Genomic DNA, 17605 nt, shown 5'->3' on the forward strand with positions numbered 1-17605 from the left:
CTCAATCCAACAAACCCCTCTCAAGTGATCGATTTAACTTGTGATTTGTGTGGAGAGAGGGAAATGTTTGATAAAGTATCACACAGGTTTTTAAGAGAAAATCTAATAGTCGTTCTAAGTTTTCTAACTAATGGGCTTCGTAAAATTGAGTTAAAGTTGCTTTTTCTAAATTGAAAACTAAGCCAAGTACTAATGTCAAACACTATGTGAAGTGAGTTAAGAGAAAATAAGGAATTAGATATGAGATATAAAAATAAGTTGAGTTATGAGTATTGAGATATGAATGACATGAGTTTTTTCTTTTTTTCTTTTTCTCTCTAAAATGAGTTTTGGAAATATCATTTTGATGCGCGCACACATAATTTAGTGTTTGTTATTTTCCTTTAGTAAGGTAACTACATTTATATCTTTTTTTTTTTTTTTTTTTTCCTTCGAAATGTTACTGTATAAAATTATTGGCCTTTAAAACATGATATCAATGTGCACAAATTGCCCCCATCAATTTCACTAAGTCAATAAGAAAATGTAAAACGCATTTGAAAACATGATGTTATAAGGGTTATGTTTATTACACAATGGTTTACAAAGTTTTACACGCAGCCCTTAGTTTGCAAAAATAACCCCTCAACAAAATATAAATACTGGTGAACAAAAGTTACAAAATACAACACTATGTGTGCGTTTGGGAAGCGCTTCCCACATCCACGTTTTGCGATTATCTTTTTTTTTTTCAAACCGTGATTATTGACTTTTCTCCCATGAACATTACACGTGTGCACTGTTCACGGGACCCACAAACTTCACTTTTCAGCAACTTTTTTCATTAAAAATAGGTCTCACAATACTATTCACACATTTAAAAATTATTTTGCTATAGTGTTTTCAGTTTTCAGTTGTATCCAAACGGACCCTATGACTTATAAAATTCTGTACAACAATTATTAGTCATAGATACAATCAGTAATAGGCTTCCACGAGTAGAGCCCTCTCTCTCTCTCTCTCTCTCTCTCATATATATTTGTTGTACAAAGTTGATATAAGAATGATCAAAAAATCTCTCTCTCTCTCTCTCTCATATTTGTTGTACAAAGTTGATATAAAAATGGATCAAAAAATTGATATACAACATTGAGCCCCCGCAACCCACAAAAAAAAGGGTGTGACTATATACCTAATGAAAAACTTGAGAAGATGCATAATACTCACTCTCATTGAACACAGGTCTTAAATCTTCTTTGGACATGAAATCCAGGGGGTAAGAAACAAGATGACCCCTCACTGCCTCTAACCTCTTCATGGGATCAGTTTTCTTAACATCTCCATTTTGATAGGATTCTAACTTCTCAGGTGCTATTCCTAAATCAATAGTAGTATGGCCAAGTTTCTCTTTCCAGGAGGCTGTGCTTTGTCTGAGTGCAGCTCTGCATGGCATCAAATTTGGCGAAAATAGTTGTTAGAACAGGAAGAGAAGGGATTAGAGAAAGATAAAGAGCTGCATTATACCTTGTATGTATAAGATCACTAGGTATGCAAGAAAATACATCTTGGTAAATTGCGGTATTTGTCTGTAAAACAGATCAGAGATAAATGGTTATTACTTCAAGAACAAAAGCAGCAGATAAATCCCAAAAGCCTAAAATTTTCAAATTCCTATTGCTTGTCAATTTTCAGCAATATAATGTGATGTTCATGTTTAATTTCTGAACATGTTTTTCTATTTCTCAATCATTTTTACGGTGACTTTTTCTCACCTTTGCAGTGGCCATCCAAATATCCTTGTAAGTGGAATCAACAACAGGATCAGTTATTTGATCATTCTGAGAAAAGAAATAAAAAGAACCAAGATCAGCTAAATTACCAAAGATGAGAGCATATTTATTCACCATGAACGGAAAAGAATGAAGATAATTAGATTCATCTACCTCTCCTGTGCGAAGACCAAGGTGTTCAGACCACAGTGACATACGAAGAGAAAGAGAAAACTTTCCGGCCTTCCATGGTTTGCCTCCCATATATGAATTAACTGGCTCTTTGTCCTCGATAAGCACACCAATCTGCAATAAATTTTTGTGACACTTAATAGGAAGCTGCTCCAAAGCCAATGCAACTAAGCATATAGAAAAGAAGCTACTCAATAAGTACAACAATCTGAAATAAATTTTTGTAAGACTTAAAGAGGATCAATGCAACTAAGCACTTATAAAAGACCATCAAAATATCAAAAGTTCATACTTGAACAGTTACAGATCTAAATGCTGAAATCAATCAGGAAATTGAGATAAATTATCTGGAAAATTAAAAAATGAACTTTTAGCAACAATATTCTACAGCAATGAAACAAATGTTAGTAATTTGGGTATTAATAAATTGCACTAATTAATTTATTATATTGATCAGAGTTAACAAGTAACTTAACAACCTGTACAAAATTCACAAAATCCAACGTCTAGCTTATTCAACCAGCATGACATAAGTACATTAAATTTGTAAGAATATTTGAAATACAGACTAAACAAATATGTCCTTGATATCTAGAGATCTCACTAATATCTCATATAAACAATCAATTCTTTTTCAAATTCTAGGCAAACCTATTCACCCTATACCCCCTTCATCACCCAAAAGTGCAAATTGCAAACTAACCCCCAAAGTTTGGGGGTTTTTAGATTTTACATCTTAAAGTTTCAAATTTTTGAATTTTACCTCCTAGAGTTATATATTTTGTTTGCCACGTGTGTTAAGTTCGTCCAATAAAATGATGCCATGTCCTTTCAATATCCCACGTGACATCATTTTATTGGATGAACTAAACACACATGACAAGCTTATGTGGCACTTAACGGAAAATACAAATAGAAGGGCTACTGATGCAAACAATATATAATTCCAGGGGGTATAATCCAAATTTTGAAACTTTAGGATATAAAATCCAAAGACCCCTAAACTTTAGGGGTGTGTTTTGCACTTTAGCCTTATTTCTTTAAATTGCTTAGTTTTTCTGTTTTAGTTCCATTCTCCCACATACAAGGAAACTTCAAAACCCTATCTGCTGCCAAAAAAAATCAATGATAATATCCCACATTTTTGAAAATGTTCTAATAATGAGCAAAGTGGCAAATTTGTTGAAAATTGTCGAAAGGACCTTTTTTTTTTTTTTTTTTTTTTGAGAGAGAGAGAGTGTTAATGCAAAATATAGTTGTTCTTCCCCAATCTTTGAGAGTCCTGAAGAATGAGGGCTTAGATTTATAGTTCTTTGCAGAAAGAAACCAACTTCAAATTATTGTTGGCAGCTAGTAAACAAAAACTAGAATTGAAAAGAGAATTGACTCTAAAGATTCAAGAACTTAGTAATTGGGGAGGTACCACTTAGTACAGATTATGACAAACATGTTTAAGATGCACTATCTATAATAGGATTCCCCTCTTTGAACTAAAGTTTTATGTGATTCAAAAATACCCTCGCATCTAATGTTTAATAATTGAAAACAATTGAGGACAACTGAACAAAGCAGTAAAAATACATCAATTAACACCCCCTAAAAAATGCCCAATAAAACTGTTGCACTCTTGCATCAGTTTACAAATTGAAATTTAAACGTTCAATCTTCCATTCATTAACAATTTCAAATTTCCTGTTATCATCAAGAAGTTACAATGTTGTCCAATATCTATCCTCAAGTCTCCTGCAAATTCTGAAAAACACACACACAAGAAGCCAATCTTCCTACGTTACTCTAAGCATTAAGACTTAAGAGTTGTGAGCAGCATGAGTTGAGGCAACAACTCAAACAGAGTTCCAAGGTATTTAATAAAATATTTCTTTCTATTAATGAGATAATTAAAAATAAAAACACTCACAAGATGGTTTTTAATATTCCGTCTTTATCAAAATTTGTTCATATTACTTTTCAAAGATCCATTGTTTTTTCGTACTTCACTGGCCATTTTTTAGTACTTTGACGTATTTGCTTAGATAAAATTTTAGTTTAATTGTTTTCAGAATTATATTTTCCTTTATTCTGATTTTTTAAGTTGGTATTCTTGATTATTTCCTGGTTCCATTCTTTTGCTTGAAGGCATATTCATTTTTTTTTTCTCTTATATATTTCATTTGAATGTCGTTGATTAGATTTAATAAGAAGGCACAAGAACTTTACCCTTGCTGTCCATCAGCGATTATACTATTTAACTATTTAACACTATGGAAATTGCTTTCTTGATTATGCTACTGCTACTTTTATTAGATTCATCACTCAAGCTAATTTCAAATTCTTAATTCAATAATTGTGTAATTGCTAACCTTTGAACATTAGTAAAAATAAGGGAATCAATTTTGTGATTGGAAAATATAGCACCCCCAAATTGAGATGAATGGAAAATTATAACACTAAACCAAAAATAAATAAAAGCCTCATCGCACGCGTAAAGCGCGTGTGATGAGGCTAGTATCTTATAACAAGATAGTTAACCATTTCCTCATACATAATTCTGATGTAAGGCATTTTTCAAATTGAGGCTGGAAGGATGAATTCTTGATTAGGGTGAAAGGCTCTAGCCTTGAGTTGTTTTCACTTTTTGGACTCAACAATGACAGGAGAAACATGAACAAAAATATGAAAAGACATCGACCAGGAGTGGTACCTCAGAATCTCTTGAGCCAAGCAAACTCCTATCATTAATATTAGCTGATCCAAGCAATGCTATACAATCATCAACTATCATAATTTTACTGTGCACATACACCTGTAGTGACAAAAGAAGTATGATTGGAATAATGATAATTGAAGGAAAGAGAAATGAAAGTATATAAATAAGTGGTTAGGGTGCATTGATGCAAGAATTGGTGCAAGACAATACCTGACTGGAGGCTACAGGACCACCATCAAAGAGTTTACCATAAGCTCTGAGGCCATAGAAAGAAATGTAATCATGTGTTTTAACACCAAGAAGATCATAGAGATTATGAAATATCGAATTATTTCCTCTGCAAATGGTTCGATACTGCCAATGCATTATGGCTCTCACAGATGCTGCACCCGCGTCATCAACACCCCCCTGTTAAAACAATTTAGTATGAAAATCTAACAGATTGATCAAATTTCAGATTTGAAGGATTTTGACAATGAAATAAAACCTGGAAACCCGGTAGAAGTGGTATGACAACTATAACCCTAAAACACTTCTTATCATTGTATGCTCGCATAATACGCCGATATAACGCTTCCAACACGCGATTACGTATTATCTCATCTCCCGAGAGACCTGATATGAAAAATTGATTCTGGAAAAAAGTTGCCAAGAATTAATTCAAAATATCATGAAAATAAGACACAGAATACTGAGTAGGACAATTAGACCCAGAACACTATAATGAAAATAAACTCAAGAGAATGTCTATCATATAGGGTATCCAACACACCGATGGATAAGAACATGAACCTGACCAACAATTTGGCCCATAACTCATAAGCTTTGACATCACCTTTCCATTTCTCCCTTGATAGAAGCCCAACCTTCTGACTAAGAACGCACTTTGTTTATTATGCCATTAATGGCATCAGTTGGTTTATTTGCAAAACAGCTTCACTTGCTTCCTTTTTATCTAAAACTTAAAAAATTTACACAGGTTCATGAACTGTTTCAATTTTCAGTCTCTTTCTGACTCTCATCCATTTTAGTATGTTTATACTTTGCTCAAAAGTATATTAAAGGAAGCATTTTAAACTATCATCTCTCTTAAATGCATACATGGGCAATGGGGCAGTTGGATAATCAGGAAGATAATGCTAGTAGAATGGATTTGTCTGAGAGAGAGAGAGAGAGAGAAGTTCTGAGAGAACATGAATTTGTGTACAGACAGGAACAGGAATGCATTGGGATTGTTTGAACACGTGCAGGGTAGGCAACCGGCAACAACAAGTAAACTGAGATGGTCATGAACTTGAGCATAAAAAACCAGTTAGAACACCTAATGCCCAGACACCCTCAAGCCAACATGACAACCCATCCAACCCCTTGAGAAGGGTGCAGAATAAGGAAAAGAAACATACCTATTACTCAAAAGTGAACATTCACCCCCCATCCTAATTTATCAAAGTGAAAAATATAGTACAAGATATTCTAAATACATAAACTCCTACAGGGAGTGAAAAAAAATATAATGAAAGTTATGCAACACATGGGAATGAATATACCTCAATGTAGATGAAGTGTTCTGCTTTCTCGATAAGAGAGCAATAAGCATTGTGAATGCTCTCTTCAGTTTGGCTTGTTCCAGCAGACCACTGACTGACACTTCTAATTACCTGAAAATTAAAGGTAACTAAAAAAAATATGATACAAAGTCCAATATCATGATCAAAATACAAAACAGCATGATGCGGGAGATGCAAGAAAATTATTATTTAATATTATTTATGTTTGCAAGCCAATTGTATTTTTATGTTTTAGGTCCTATTAGTTTATTGGGCTTTTAGTATTTTAATTTAGAAGTAAGGTTATTTTTGTAATAAGGCAATTAGGGTTTCCTAGCCAATTAGAACTAGGGTTTAGCAATCCTTTATAAGCAATCTATTGTACTCCTCGAGGAGATAGTTGATATTTTGATGAATGAAAAAAATGGCCGTTTGGTCTTTCTTTGGTCTGGTGCTGACTTCAGGTCTACCCTAGGTGCTGACTCCTAGTGGTTTTCCCGCTTGGAACTAACTCCAAGCAAGACCTAGGTGCTGACTCCTAGGTCATATACCTTTATTTTATTGTTGTTTCAGTTTTGTTTTGATTGTCCTGCGTCACAGCAATAGTAAGAAAGGAATTAGATAGAGATTTAGCCAATGAGCTCTAGCTCAATTGACATCTCCTCCTCTTGTAAGAGCAAGGTGAAGGGTGAGGTAGCGGGTTCAAAACCTACCAAATGTGTGTGTGTAACTTACCAATAAAATTTATTCCCTGGCGGCTGCTCTCTCACTCTCTCAAAATTTAATCATAAAGTCTTCATTTCTCACAATACAATGAGGGACAATCATTTTGACACTTTGATGAATTGATTAATTGTCAAAAAAGAGTCTACCAGAAATTTAAAGAAAAATCAGAAATTCATTGACTAGGCAACAGGGTAGGTGGCTGATATCTGGTAGATAATCTAATAATTCTAGAAGCTTATTAAGAATTACAGCCCACCTGACAACGGCACGAAGCACGAGGACCAACTTGACCAGATTCATCAGCAAATCCACCTTGATCACCCCGTTCTTGAGTTTCCCACCACTCTGGATCTGAACTTTTCATGTGAGGCTGTGCCACCCTATCTGAAAGTGCTTTCCCATGATGATCTAGGGATCTAAAGTCATCTACAAATCCCTTCAACGGTGTATCTGGACCTACTGGTTCAATTTTGGACTTCCGAAAAGAGAAAGGCAGACCACTGGTACCCTTGCTTGGCTGATCAAGGAGATTAGTAGTAAAGTCTGAACCATATAATTTCGGTTCTCCATTAGGAGCATTGAGCCCATCAGTTTCTTGTGGCAAGAGAAGTGGGATATCTTGTAATGATGATCTTGCAGAAAAGGAATCCTGTCTTCTAAGGTCATTATAATTTTGAAAATTCTTACCCCCGATCTCCCCCTCTCTGTTTTTTCTCATGTAATGTGGAATAACCATGTGGTGCTGAGGCATAAGTAATGGGATTGCTTGCTCATTTGGAGCTTTATTTCTCTGAAGGAAGGAATAAGCAAATTTAGATCATAATGTTATTATAAGTTGACTATATGACTGTACCAATTGTTAAGGAAGCACTACCTTTGCATAGTTCCAGCGCTGAACAAAGTGCCTAGCTATGTCACGACATGGTGGTCCCCAAAGAGCACAATGAACATCATGCCAAGGCATGCGAGGATATTTTTCACGATCCAATTCGTCTTTCATTGTATCTTCCCATGAATTTGGTTCAGATTCCCTGACAAAATGAAAAAAGAAAATACATTAAAAACAGATCTAACAAAGTAAGACTATAATCCAACCAACTTGCAATTAGTTGAATAAAAGAACTGTTCTCACCGCATGGCAACTAAAACCTCCTACTGGGTGAATTTTAAAGCAGAAGCCAGCCAGCGACTACCACAAGAAAATATGTATTAAATGAAAATTTGACCTAGAGTATCTAGTTTACTATGGCTTAGTAGCATAATAGATCTCCCTCCAAAAATCAATATATAAACATTAATAATCCTTTTAGTAGAATTAGAAGAACATGGTCTATTATCAACTACACAAGTACAAATCTTCAACGAGAGTTCTTGAGTCACTACATACATAACAGGAAATCTATTCATTCTCTATCTTCTAAAATTGTCCATTGAACAAGCCAACATAAGATCAGGCTGAATGTACAGAAGAGACTTACCTTGGGTTATAGTAGTCCTTTCCAGGCCATATCAATGGAGGACAATCCCCCACCTTGTGCTCAGATGTATCATAACGACCAAAGCATAGATCCAGTCCTCCAATAAAACATATCTGGTAATCTACAATGACAAGCTTCTCATGATGGGACCTGAATACAACCAGAAATAAATATCAGAAACCGCAAAAGAGTCTAATAATGATTATTTACCATTAATTATAGTTGGAAATTTTAATTGAAATATTAAAATCTACAAACTCCATTTAAATTGCATACCATAAGTAAACACCACTAGAAAAGTGGTCAGGATAACGCAGTACCCTCACATTCTCATGAATACTAAGAAGCTTTCTCTTGCTATAGACGCTGTTGATTTTCAAAGCAATGGCAACCTCTTTGTAGAGAAGAATATAAATCTGCATTTGTACAATATATTACAATTAACACTTATTCAAAGGAATGATATGAGCAATTCCATAACAGTGGTTTCATATGATCCAGTTGACCCTCCCACTATTACTACAAAAAAAAGCCCAAGTATAACAGTTATAAAATAGTTTACAACTTTATTAGTACCTGAACCCCTTGCTTAGCCTTTGCCTCCAGCAAAGCGTCAAGCCTGGATGAAGCATGAGCATGAAAAGGACGCCGTAGATACAGTTCTGGGCACAGCCACCAGTCACAAATAAATATCTGCAAGATACTCCCAATCAACCAACAGAAACTTAACACCAAACATTAATCAATGTGGACTACAACTGAATACTGTGTACTGAAACTGGAAGGAAAAGACCTCAGATTTTGCATCTTCAATAGAAGAAGCTATAGCTTCGAATGCAGCTCGACCATCTACAAACCACTGAGCCTGACTACCATCTTCAGCCAAACCCCTTGGAGGAGCAAAAGAGCCAAAGCGGTGAGGATGACACCAGCCTTCAGGAGGCCTTAGTCCAGCATCATTGATTGCAGCGACCCAGTCTTTAACTTTAGCACCATTCTTGCCTCTAATCTTAACGCTCCGGATTCCACAAGTCACCTTAAGTTACAAACTATTTGTTAGAGTAGATATTATCTAGATTTTTTCCCCAGAAAGATAATCATCTACCAATTAATTATCACAATAAAGCAGTGAAGAAAAATGCAAGATTAAAAATGTAAAACCTTTCATTGTCACAGGAATTCTAAAATTTCCCTTGCGAGTAATGTGGACAGTTTGAAGAGAGAGGAGTTGTAGAACTTTTTAATGGTGTTGAACACCCTAATGACGCTATCAAACAGCATATGTTGAGACTTTTGTTTTATAGAATGACTACCTTAAGTGGCATCGCGCCATCTTCTTTTTAGAATTTTTAGATCTTTTGAACTTGAGATTGTGAGATTGTAATTCTTTAGTAGTAGTTTGATAAACACAACGTGTAGTTGAGCTATATTGTCTTTTGAATGAACTTATTTTACTTATCACAAGAAAAAAGGAAAGAGTCCTCACTGATGCAACAAAATTTACCCAACCACCAGCACTTTGTGTCACATTTCTTTAATGGTGCAACCCAGGATAATGCCCAAATTAAATGTGCAATTCTAGAGGAGTGAAATTTTTAAAGCTTTGACAGAGTTCATACAAAGATGGATTATTTACTTTGAGCACTTTGAGTCCAAGAAAAATATCAACTCTACACAAAATAAGGTTGTTAAAACTTTAAAAAATAGAGCAAAAGAGAGAGTCAAAAGTATTTGTGTACTAGGAGTCAAAATTGTTGCCTACCATAGCCTTTTAGCTTAAACAACAAAGTTAAATTTCTATAAACAGACATTAATCTGAATAACCTACGGAATTTACAGTTTCCTCCTCAAGCTAGAAGAGCAATTCAGCCTACCAAGTGAGGGTTAATTATTATGGTCGTTAGACACCCTTAATTTCAGTTTTGACAACATGAAGCATTATGCATAGCCTCCCTGGATTAGTATTATGTAGCATCTTATTAGATCCTAAACTTCTATTACTACTATTTGCTTAACTATTTAGAAGAACCAAAGTTCATAAGTTATACTACCAAGTAACAAAATTTTTAAGACTTTGATCCAGAAAAAATTATAAAGGACCAGTAAGACAATATGATGCTTACCTTAAAAGCATGGCGTAAAGGATTCCGTTCCTTTATTTCTTTTGCTAGCGAGACTCGACCCTCTCCATTCCCATCTGAGGCAGGCAGTACATCAAAAACAATTATATCTAGAGGTTGGGTATGAAAAGGATCCTCCAGCAAGGCCAAGAATCCAGGTTTCAATACAGCCCAAACCTGCACACAATAAATAAAGAATAAAAGTAAACATGTGGTGAAGCAGAGAATATATAAAGTAAATATTTCAAGAATGATCACAAAGTATAACACAACTTATGCTCCATGCCACGAAATATCTCCTATATTTCAAAAAGTCAGTCAGGTAGAAGTTTCAATTAAAAATATGCTAAAAAAAGAATAATAACGCCAAACAATCTATCAATAACAAGTGAAAAGAATATAAGGGCCAAATTTTGTCATTTTCAAGTCATTCAAATGATATGTTGAGAACCAAATAAGAGATGAACTGAGAGGAAGGAATAAACGAGAGACAAGAAGATTCCAACAATGGTACTACCATAATAAGTTAGTAACAATTAAATAGTTTGAGAATGTGGTAGCCTGATGCAACTAGAACTAAGAAACACAAGACACAGCTGACAATGATGTACATAAAGCCAATACAGCCCCTAAAAAAGGCTTCAAAACTCTCAATCTTATGTATTGACCTAGTTCAATTTGGGAAATCCAGAAAAAATCAAAGCACAAAGCTAGAGCTATAACAGGAGGATAAGGAAGCATGAAATTTGTTCCCTTAAAGAGTAAAGAGCAAGCTTTTGCATCCATGTTAGGCTGTTCCACCAACAAACAACCACGTCAGAAGAATTCAAAAATCTCCTCTGTAAACCTAACATTGAAAAGGTCCCTTTGAGGAAAGTCCCATTAAGGAAACTGCCAGTTCCATGCACAAACCCTTAGATGCCTGTAAGTGTTCTGTCTATAACTTTTTCACTGCATGCTTTTTGTCCAAAAGCAGATGGATGCAAAATCACATTATCGTAATAACAACCAGATTGCATTTCCTTGGGATACCTGCCAAGTGGCACCCATGATATGTGAGCTAAATGCTACTACATATAATAGCACACCATTACACCAGAGCTTTTCTTCTACTCAATAAAATTCTTCTCTTTGTTCCCCTCTTCAATTTAGGTAGAACGCATAACTAAGGCAATATGAATCATTCATATTCTTTGTTCTTTATACACACTATTTCATATGTTTTTCAGAGGAACAATCATTTTCCACCATGATTTACTAGAAGCTGTTATCACCACACAAGATTTTAATGGAGTAACATCAGATACATGGAACCTATCCAAACACCACTCAACCAACAACATGCAACTGATCATTAACGCATGCGTACACTTTTTATAAGTATCACTGGTCAATGTGTATGTCAATCAGAGGGCAACAACATGAACAAAATTAACTTTCAGGATATGATTCCACTACCTTTTGCCAATTGTCATTACAACAACTGAAACAACAGCATGCACAACATTTTCTCGAATCATCATCATCCTTCAAAATTTTTGGTAGATGCTTCACCATCACATAATCTTCCTTCAGTTTAGGACCATACTCTGGTAAGAATGATAACCTTGAAACCTCCAAAAACTTGCAAACCTACAGTATCCAAGAATAGGGAATCATAATATGGTAACGGTAGAAGGTGTACAAGAATCAACATTGTAGCAATGGACCACAATTAACAAGTGTTAAAGATTTTAACCATCTAATAGACAACACATTCATATTCAGGGAATAGGACAACAGGATGGTTTAGGATTGTCAAAAATTTTAAAGGTTCGTACATAAATTCATACATAAACTAAATGTTGAGCAACTTAGCTAAACATGCACTCACCACATCCAGTTCAGGATCATGCAAACCCCTACTATGGATATATCAACTAAAAAAAGATTTTAAAATGACAATTAAACAATTATTACCCAGTGAAATAGGTCAAGGCATCCCCACTGCTAAGGAGTAACCTGCACAGCCTCGTGCCTATGTCTTTGACTCAACTATAGCATTATCCTAATAGTGTTCCAGTGAACAAAAACGCTTAATTCCCTCTTCATAATTAACCATCTAGAATACCCAGAATTTTCCCTTAGAAGTTATCACTAACCCTACCTTTCAAAAGTCATGAGCACTACATTTACCCTTGGATTTTACAATTAATAAAATCTAAAATGGAAGCAAGGAAAAAGAAACACTTCATATAACTAGTTGAACGATTGCTAGATTTGATATTATTCTTTTATTGACCTGCAAACATAAGAGACTTGACAAGATAGCAGGGGCAAGGTTTGAAACTGAAAAAACACATCGTTACACTGAATGGGGATTACAACAGGAATTGTAATCTTTATTACTAGTAATAAAGTGTGTTGTAATGTAATAACTAAACATATTCATTAGTTTGGTTGTGAGTTATAACATTAGAATAAAACTTAACATTTATTTTAGGAAATATCTTACTCATACAATTATATCTCCTTAAAAAATTTTATTTTTAAATTTAAGAGAGATATGGGTTTTTTTTATGAATTTTTATTTTTATAATTGTTAGATGTATATGGAAAGTTTATTTATTTGGAAATATATTAAGTTTTGAAATTATTGCAATTATTCAGGAATATGACTAAGTTTGTTTATAATTGTTAGATGTATATGACTATTCCTTGTAATAAAAACATAACCAAACTAAAAAATAACTAAACCATAAGAATAACTTTTACATTACAGCACCTATTACAGTGTACCAAACATGCCCTTAAAGAATCACAGACACGTTTAACATATCAGTGTTCCTAAAAAAGCACATGCACCTAACATACCTCTCTGGAGTTCACAATATCCAAGTTCCCAAGAAAGTGATTCAAATACCCTTGCATTGCAACCTTTGCTCTATCTGAAATGGAATGTTGCCTTCCCAAGGCTGGCCGAATAATCGGCAGAGCAGCACTAGACGGAACATCTCTGAATAAGAAAAAAAAAAAAAAAACAAAAACAAAAACACACCCATAAGAGCTAAAACAATTATGATCCACACAACAACCAAAAAAAAAAACAATTTACTAAAAACATGTGGTGATTAGTCGTCACCTATTTTTAAAACTATCTTCATGATGCAAAGGAACAGTCCCATCATCATGCTCATCATCGTCTTGCTCCACGGCTGTATTTTCACCGATTCCTAGATTTTGAAGCCATTCTTTAACCTTTAATATAGTGTTCCAATGAAAAAAAGAAAACTACATCAAACCCCCAAACCTTCCCAAATAATCAAATTAACAATTGAATAACATCGAATACAAGCTAACAAAAGTTCACAACACACCTGCTCCTGCTTTTCTTGAATTTCCTCGATAATTGCACGCTTCTTCAAATTGAAATGCAAATAGAATAAATGTGAAGCTTTCTTCACCAAGCGCCACTTGAACTAGTATACAAAAAGCTAAGAATCACAATATATTCTCAGGCATTTTAATAAAGTATATAATTGATAAAATTAGTGGTAAGCAAACCGCGCACAGCTTAATTGACCTGTAATTTAAAATTTTCCTTCGTTTTCTTGGGTGTTTTCTCAGCAACCAAACACATGCCAAATTGAAAATTTTGAAAATTTTCATCATTTATTACAAAACTCAGAAATCTCTCTACAAACACACCGAATTCTTTAACTACGATCTATAACCTTATACAAAGCTGAATGAAATTTTGAAGCATTGAAGAAAAAAAGAAAGTTAGAGAGAGAGAGAGAGAGAGAGAGATCGAACTTGTTTGTATTGGAATTCGATGGTGTAAGTGAGAAGCATGGGGCTGAAATCACCCGGGTCGGGGCGAGAGACGGAGACGATGGTGGCCTCCGGCAACTCGTCGAAAATCGGAGTTGCGTCGGCGCGTGGAGAGATAAGCGACGACGCCATGGAACCGGACGGCTCCGTTTGCATTTGGACGTACCGGGGCATTGACCCTGACCCTGACCCTGACCCTGAACCCGACACCATTAACTGTTCTGAACATGCCATTTTTTATATATAAATATTCTTTTGATCCCAAGAATTTAAGAGACTCTTTTTTATTTCAATTCAATGTTTTTGTTTGATAGAAGAGAGCCCAAAAAAAACAAAAGGGTGGTAAATAATTGGGTATTGAATATTTGAAAAGAAGAAGAAGAAGAAATGAAATGATTGGAGAGGCTTTTTTTGAATGACTTGTAATCAAAGAGAATGAGAGAGAGAGAAAAGGTACTGGTTATTTTTGTTGGCCAGAAAAAATTAATACAGGTAGGAGAGAAAGTCAAATCTGGAAAAGTTTGATTTTCGCAATTCTTATATGGTGTTCTGCTTTGAAGTCCGCATCTAAAGTAAGAAAAGTGAAATAACCTTTCAATGTTGGTAAATGGTAAAAATGTGATATATGATACATCATCACATTGGTTTTTTTTTTTTTTTTGAGTCTTTGGTATGGTCAATTAAATCAATTAAGATGGGTCAAGAGGTGATAACAAACAAAGAAAGTAGATGTTGCCGGTTTAATTTATGAATATGGAATGGAAGGCCAACTATTTTTGGCTTTCCTTTGTACTTTTTAGTATAGATTCTGTCCCAAATCCGGCTCTTTATAGACTTCAATGGAACATAACCATTTTTTAATGATAAAAGAAAGCTGATGTGAGTTTTATCTCTTCAATTTTTTTTTTTTTTTTTTGTACGTTTGTAGGCAAAAAGCACAAATATACTCTATTCTTTTTAGAATTATAACTTTATTAGTTAAGACAACACTAGTCGTTGTTGTAAGAGAACCACAACCCACACAATTAAAGACTGACAAGGTCCAATCAAAAAAAAAAAAAAAAAAAAAAAGACTGACAAGGATATTGGGTGGAATTTTGATGTGGCTTTTGTCAAGTGCATTGCAGCATCAACAGATGGAACTCAAAACTGTCACATGACCAATTTTTAGACAATGTGCTGTCGTGCAAATTGAGAAATCAATGGAATACCATGAACATAGGATCATGTGCTCACCCATTGAAGTGTCACTAATATTCTAACTTTGGCTGCTAGCAGCCTAGCACACCTCAGTCGGCAAATGGAAAGATCGAGAACCGAGTAACATCCATGCCTTGTCTTCAAAAGACAAGTGACTCACTATGATTGGATAACAACGTTGAAATGGAATATCAGTCAACAGCATCACAACGGTTAATCAAATGAACATTGAATACCCCCCCACCTTTTTAAGTGAACTTTTCCTTCTTTCCCTTGATGATGTAAATTATTGGACTTCGATTAGAATGATCCATAGGGAATTTGGTCAAAAGCGTGATTGAGGCACTTTTCCCCCCTTTCTCTTGATGGTGTAAAAGATACACACCTCAACTGTTTTCCAAAGAGAGCTACAATAGAATAGGTGCATTGACAGTATAGTTAGTACATAAGGATATGTGAATGCACATTAGGTTTGAGGCTCACCGTCATTAGTTTGTTTAACTGACAAAGAGAGCCCAACCATTTACAGGGAAGCTCATGAACAATGTGCTCGAATGCTTCCTTCTTTGTTTAATTGACGAAGTGAGGCCAACAGTTTATGAGGCAGGAAAGCGCATGAACAATGTGCTCGACAGCGTCCTTCTAGGGTCACAATTGGGTCATTTAAAAAAATAAAAATAAAAATTGTAGATTGTGGTGGACCCAGGTATTAGGTGGTATGCAAATTAGAGGGCAGGGTTATAAAATTGTTGTGAATTTTTGTTGTGATCCTAGCCATAGCTGTGCTCCTGTAAATAACTTCCATAACCAACATAATAAATAAATAAATAAATAAATAAAAGGCGAAAATGCTCTTTTGATTCCTACATTTTGGATCAATTCTCGTTTTGGTCCCTAAATTGATTTTGCTCCTAGGTCAATCCCTGAAATCAGAAAATCGATTTTATTTTGGGCCCTACCGTCAACCCAGTAACAGAAAATGCATACGTGGCAAACGAATTGCACTGTTGGCATGTTATATGCTGACGTGGCTAATAAAATAAGAGAAATGATATGTCCACAATATTTTCACAATATTTTTACAACGAATCTTAGATGACAGGTTGTTACTGGTTGTTATTATTGGGGCAAAAAGTAATCTTAGTGTTTGGTTCAAATTTAAACCAATAACAACTAACCACCTATGATTTGATGTGAAAATGTTGTAAAAATATTGTGAGCATAGCACCTCTCATAAAATAATAATAATAAATTATGTTTAGCATTTTTAAATGCCACGTCAGCATTTAAATTAATAAAAAAGCCAACTTAGAAAATTTAAACTAAAAAATAAAATAAATTAAAAAACAAACCTTAAAATTAAAAAACAAACCTTAAATCTAATTATTATTATTTTTTTTTTCCACAAGAACATGTTCTTCAAGTTCTTCCCAAATCTAAGAAATAAACCAGCAACCAAACCAATCTTTGGCAAACCCCAGATCCAAATCCATCAACCAAATCTAATCTCCATCAAATCCAAAAAAACAAAGAAATAAATAAAACTAACCTCTGAGGCTCTTATATTTTTTGGGAAAAAGTTAATAATTTGCATCTATTATAATTTGGGATTATTACATTTTTCAATCACAAAAAAACCTAGGGGTGTGATGAGTATTATGCGTTTGCAGGTGAAATAATTTTTCATCACACTCTTAGGTTTTTTTGTGAATGAAAAATGTAATAATCCCAAATTATAAAATATGCAAATTATTAACTTTTTCTCCAAAAAATAGAAGAGTCTCTGAGCACGCGCATGCTCAGAGGCTAGTTTTATAATAAAAAGTATAATATTTTAAACAATAACTACAAATAGTTAAAGTATAGAATGTTTATCCTATTTTTGGAATTTTTTTTTTTTTTTTTGCCATCACTTTTTAAAATCTTTTTCTTTTGTACTTAATTTAGAGAATTTGAAAGGCTATTTATATAGGTTTGTAAATTGTAACTGGAATCAGAAACTTATAAACAATTTTAAATTTATAAATTTATCCTTTGGGTTTGTCTTATTATTAAATCACTCTTTCAATTAAAT

General features: G+C 34.3%; 1 protein-coding gene across 2 annotated transcripts; it reads right to left on the minus strand.

Moving 5' to 3' along the window:
• Nucleotides 1-879: 879 nt before the first annotated feature.
• Nucleotides 880-14825, minus strand: LOC126688990 (phospholipase D zeta 1). Of its 2 annotated transcripts, none has more exons than XM_050383954.1 (20): nt 14314-14825; nt 13875-13976; nt 13640-13755; nt 13372-13513; nt 11977-12150; nt 10522-10695; nt 9192-9434; nt 8975-9091; nt 8675-8814; nt 8399-8548; nt 7795-7951; nt 7177-7710; nt 6195-6305; nt 5135-5281; nt 4858-5055; nt 4642-4743; nt 1923-2054; nt 1752-1817; nt 1504-1565; nt 880-1421 (listed from the first exon to the last, which is right to left on the minus strand). In XM_050383954.1, exons 1-20 carry the CDS (start codon nt 14563-14565, stop codon nt 1172-1174), a joined length of 3369 nt encoding a protein of 1122 aa, XP_050239911.1. In that variant the 5' UTR covers nt 14566-14825; the 3' UTR covers nt 880-1171. The 2 variants fall into 2 exon arrangements, with proteins under 2 accessions (XP_050239911.1, XP_050239912.1); XM_050383955.1 differs by lacking the exon at nt 14314-14825 and adding an exon at nt 14081-14241.
• Nucleotides 14826-17605: the final 2780 nt, after the last annotated feature.

The sequence above is a fragment of the Quercus robur genome, chromosome 6 (assembly GCF_932294415.1).
Source record: "Quercus robur chromosome 6, dhQueRobu3.1, whole genome shotgun sequence".
In the NCBI taxonomy this organism is placed as follows: domain Eukaryota; kingdom Viridiplantae; phylum Streptophyta; class Magnoliopsida; order Fagales; family Fagaceae; genus Quercus; species Quercus robur.

Bases quoted from the DNA above. Each gene is read 5' to 3' on its own strand.
- LOC126688990 (XM_050383954.1), bottom strand. From the start codon at position 14,565: ATGGCATGTTCAGAACAGTTAATGGTGTCGGGTTCAGGGTCAGGGTCA. The intron at 7,711-7,794 runs GTAGTGCTTCCT...TCCTTCCTTCAG, and splicing joins AGCGCTGGAACTATGCAAAG to AGAAATAAAGCTCCAAATGA. The intron at 5,282-6,194 runs GTATATTCATTC...ACTTTTTTCCAG, and splicing joins AACACTTCATCTACATTGAG to AATCAATTTTTCATATCAGG.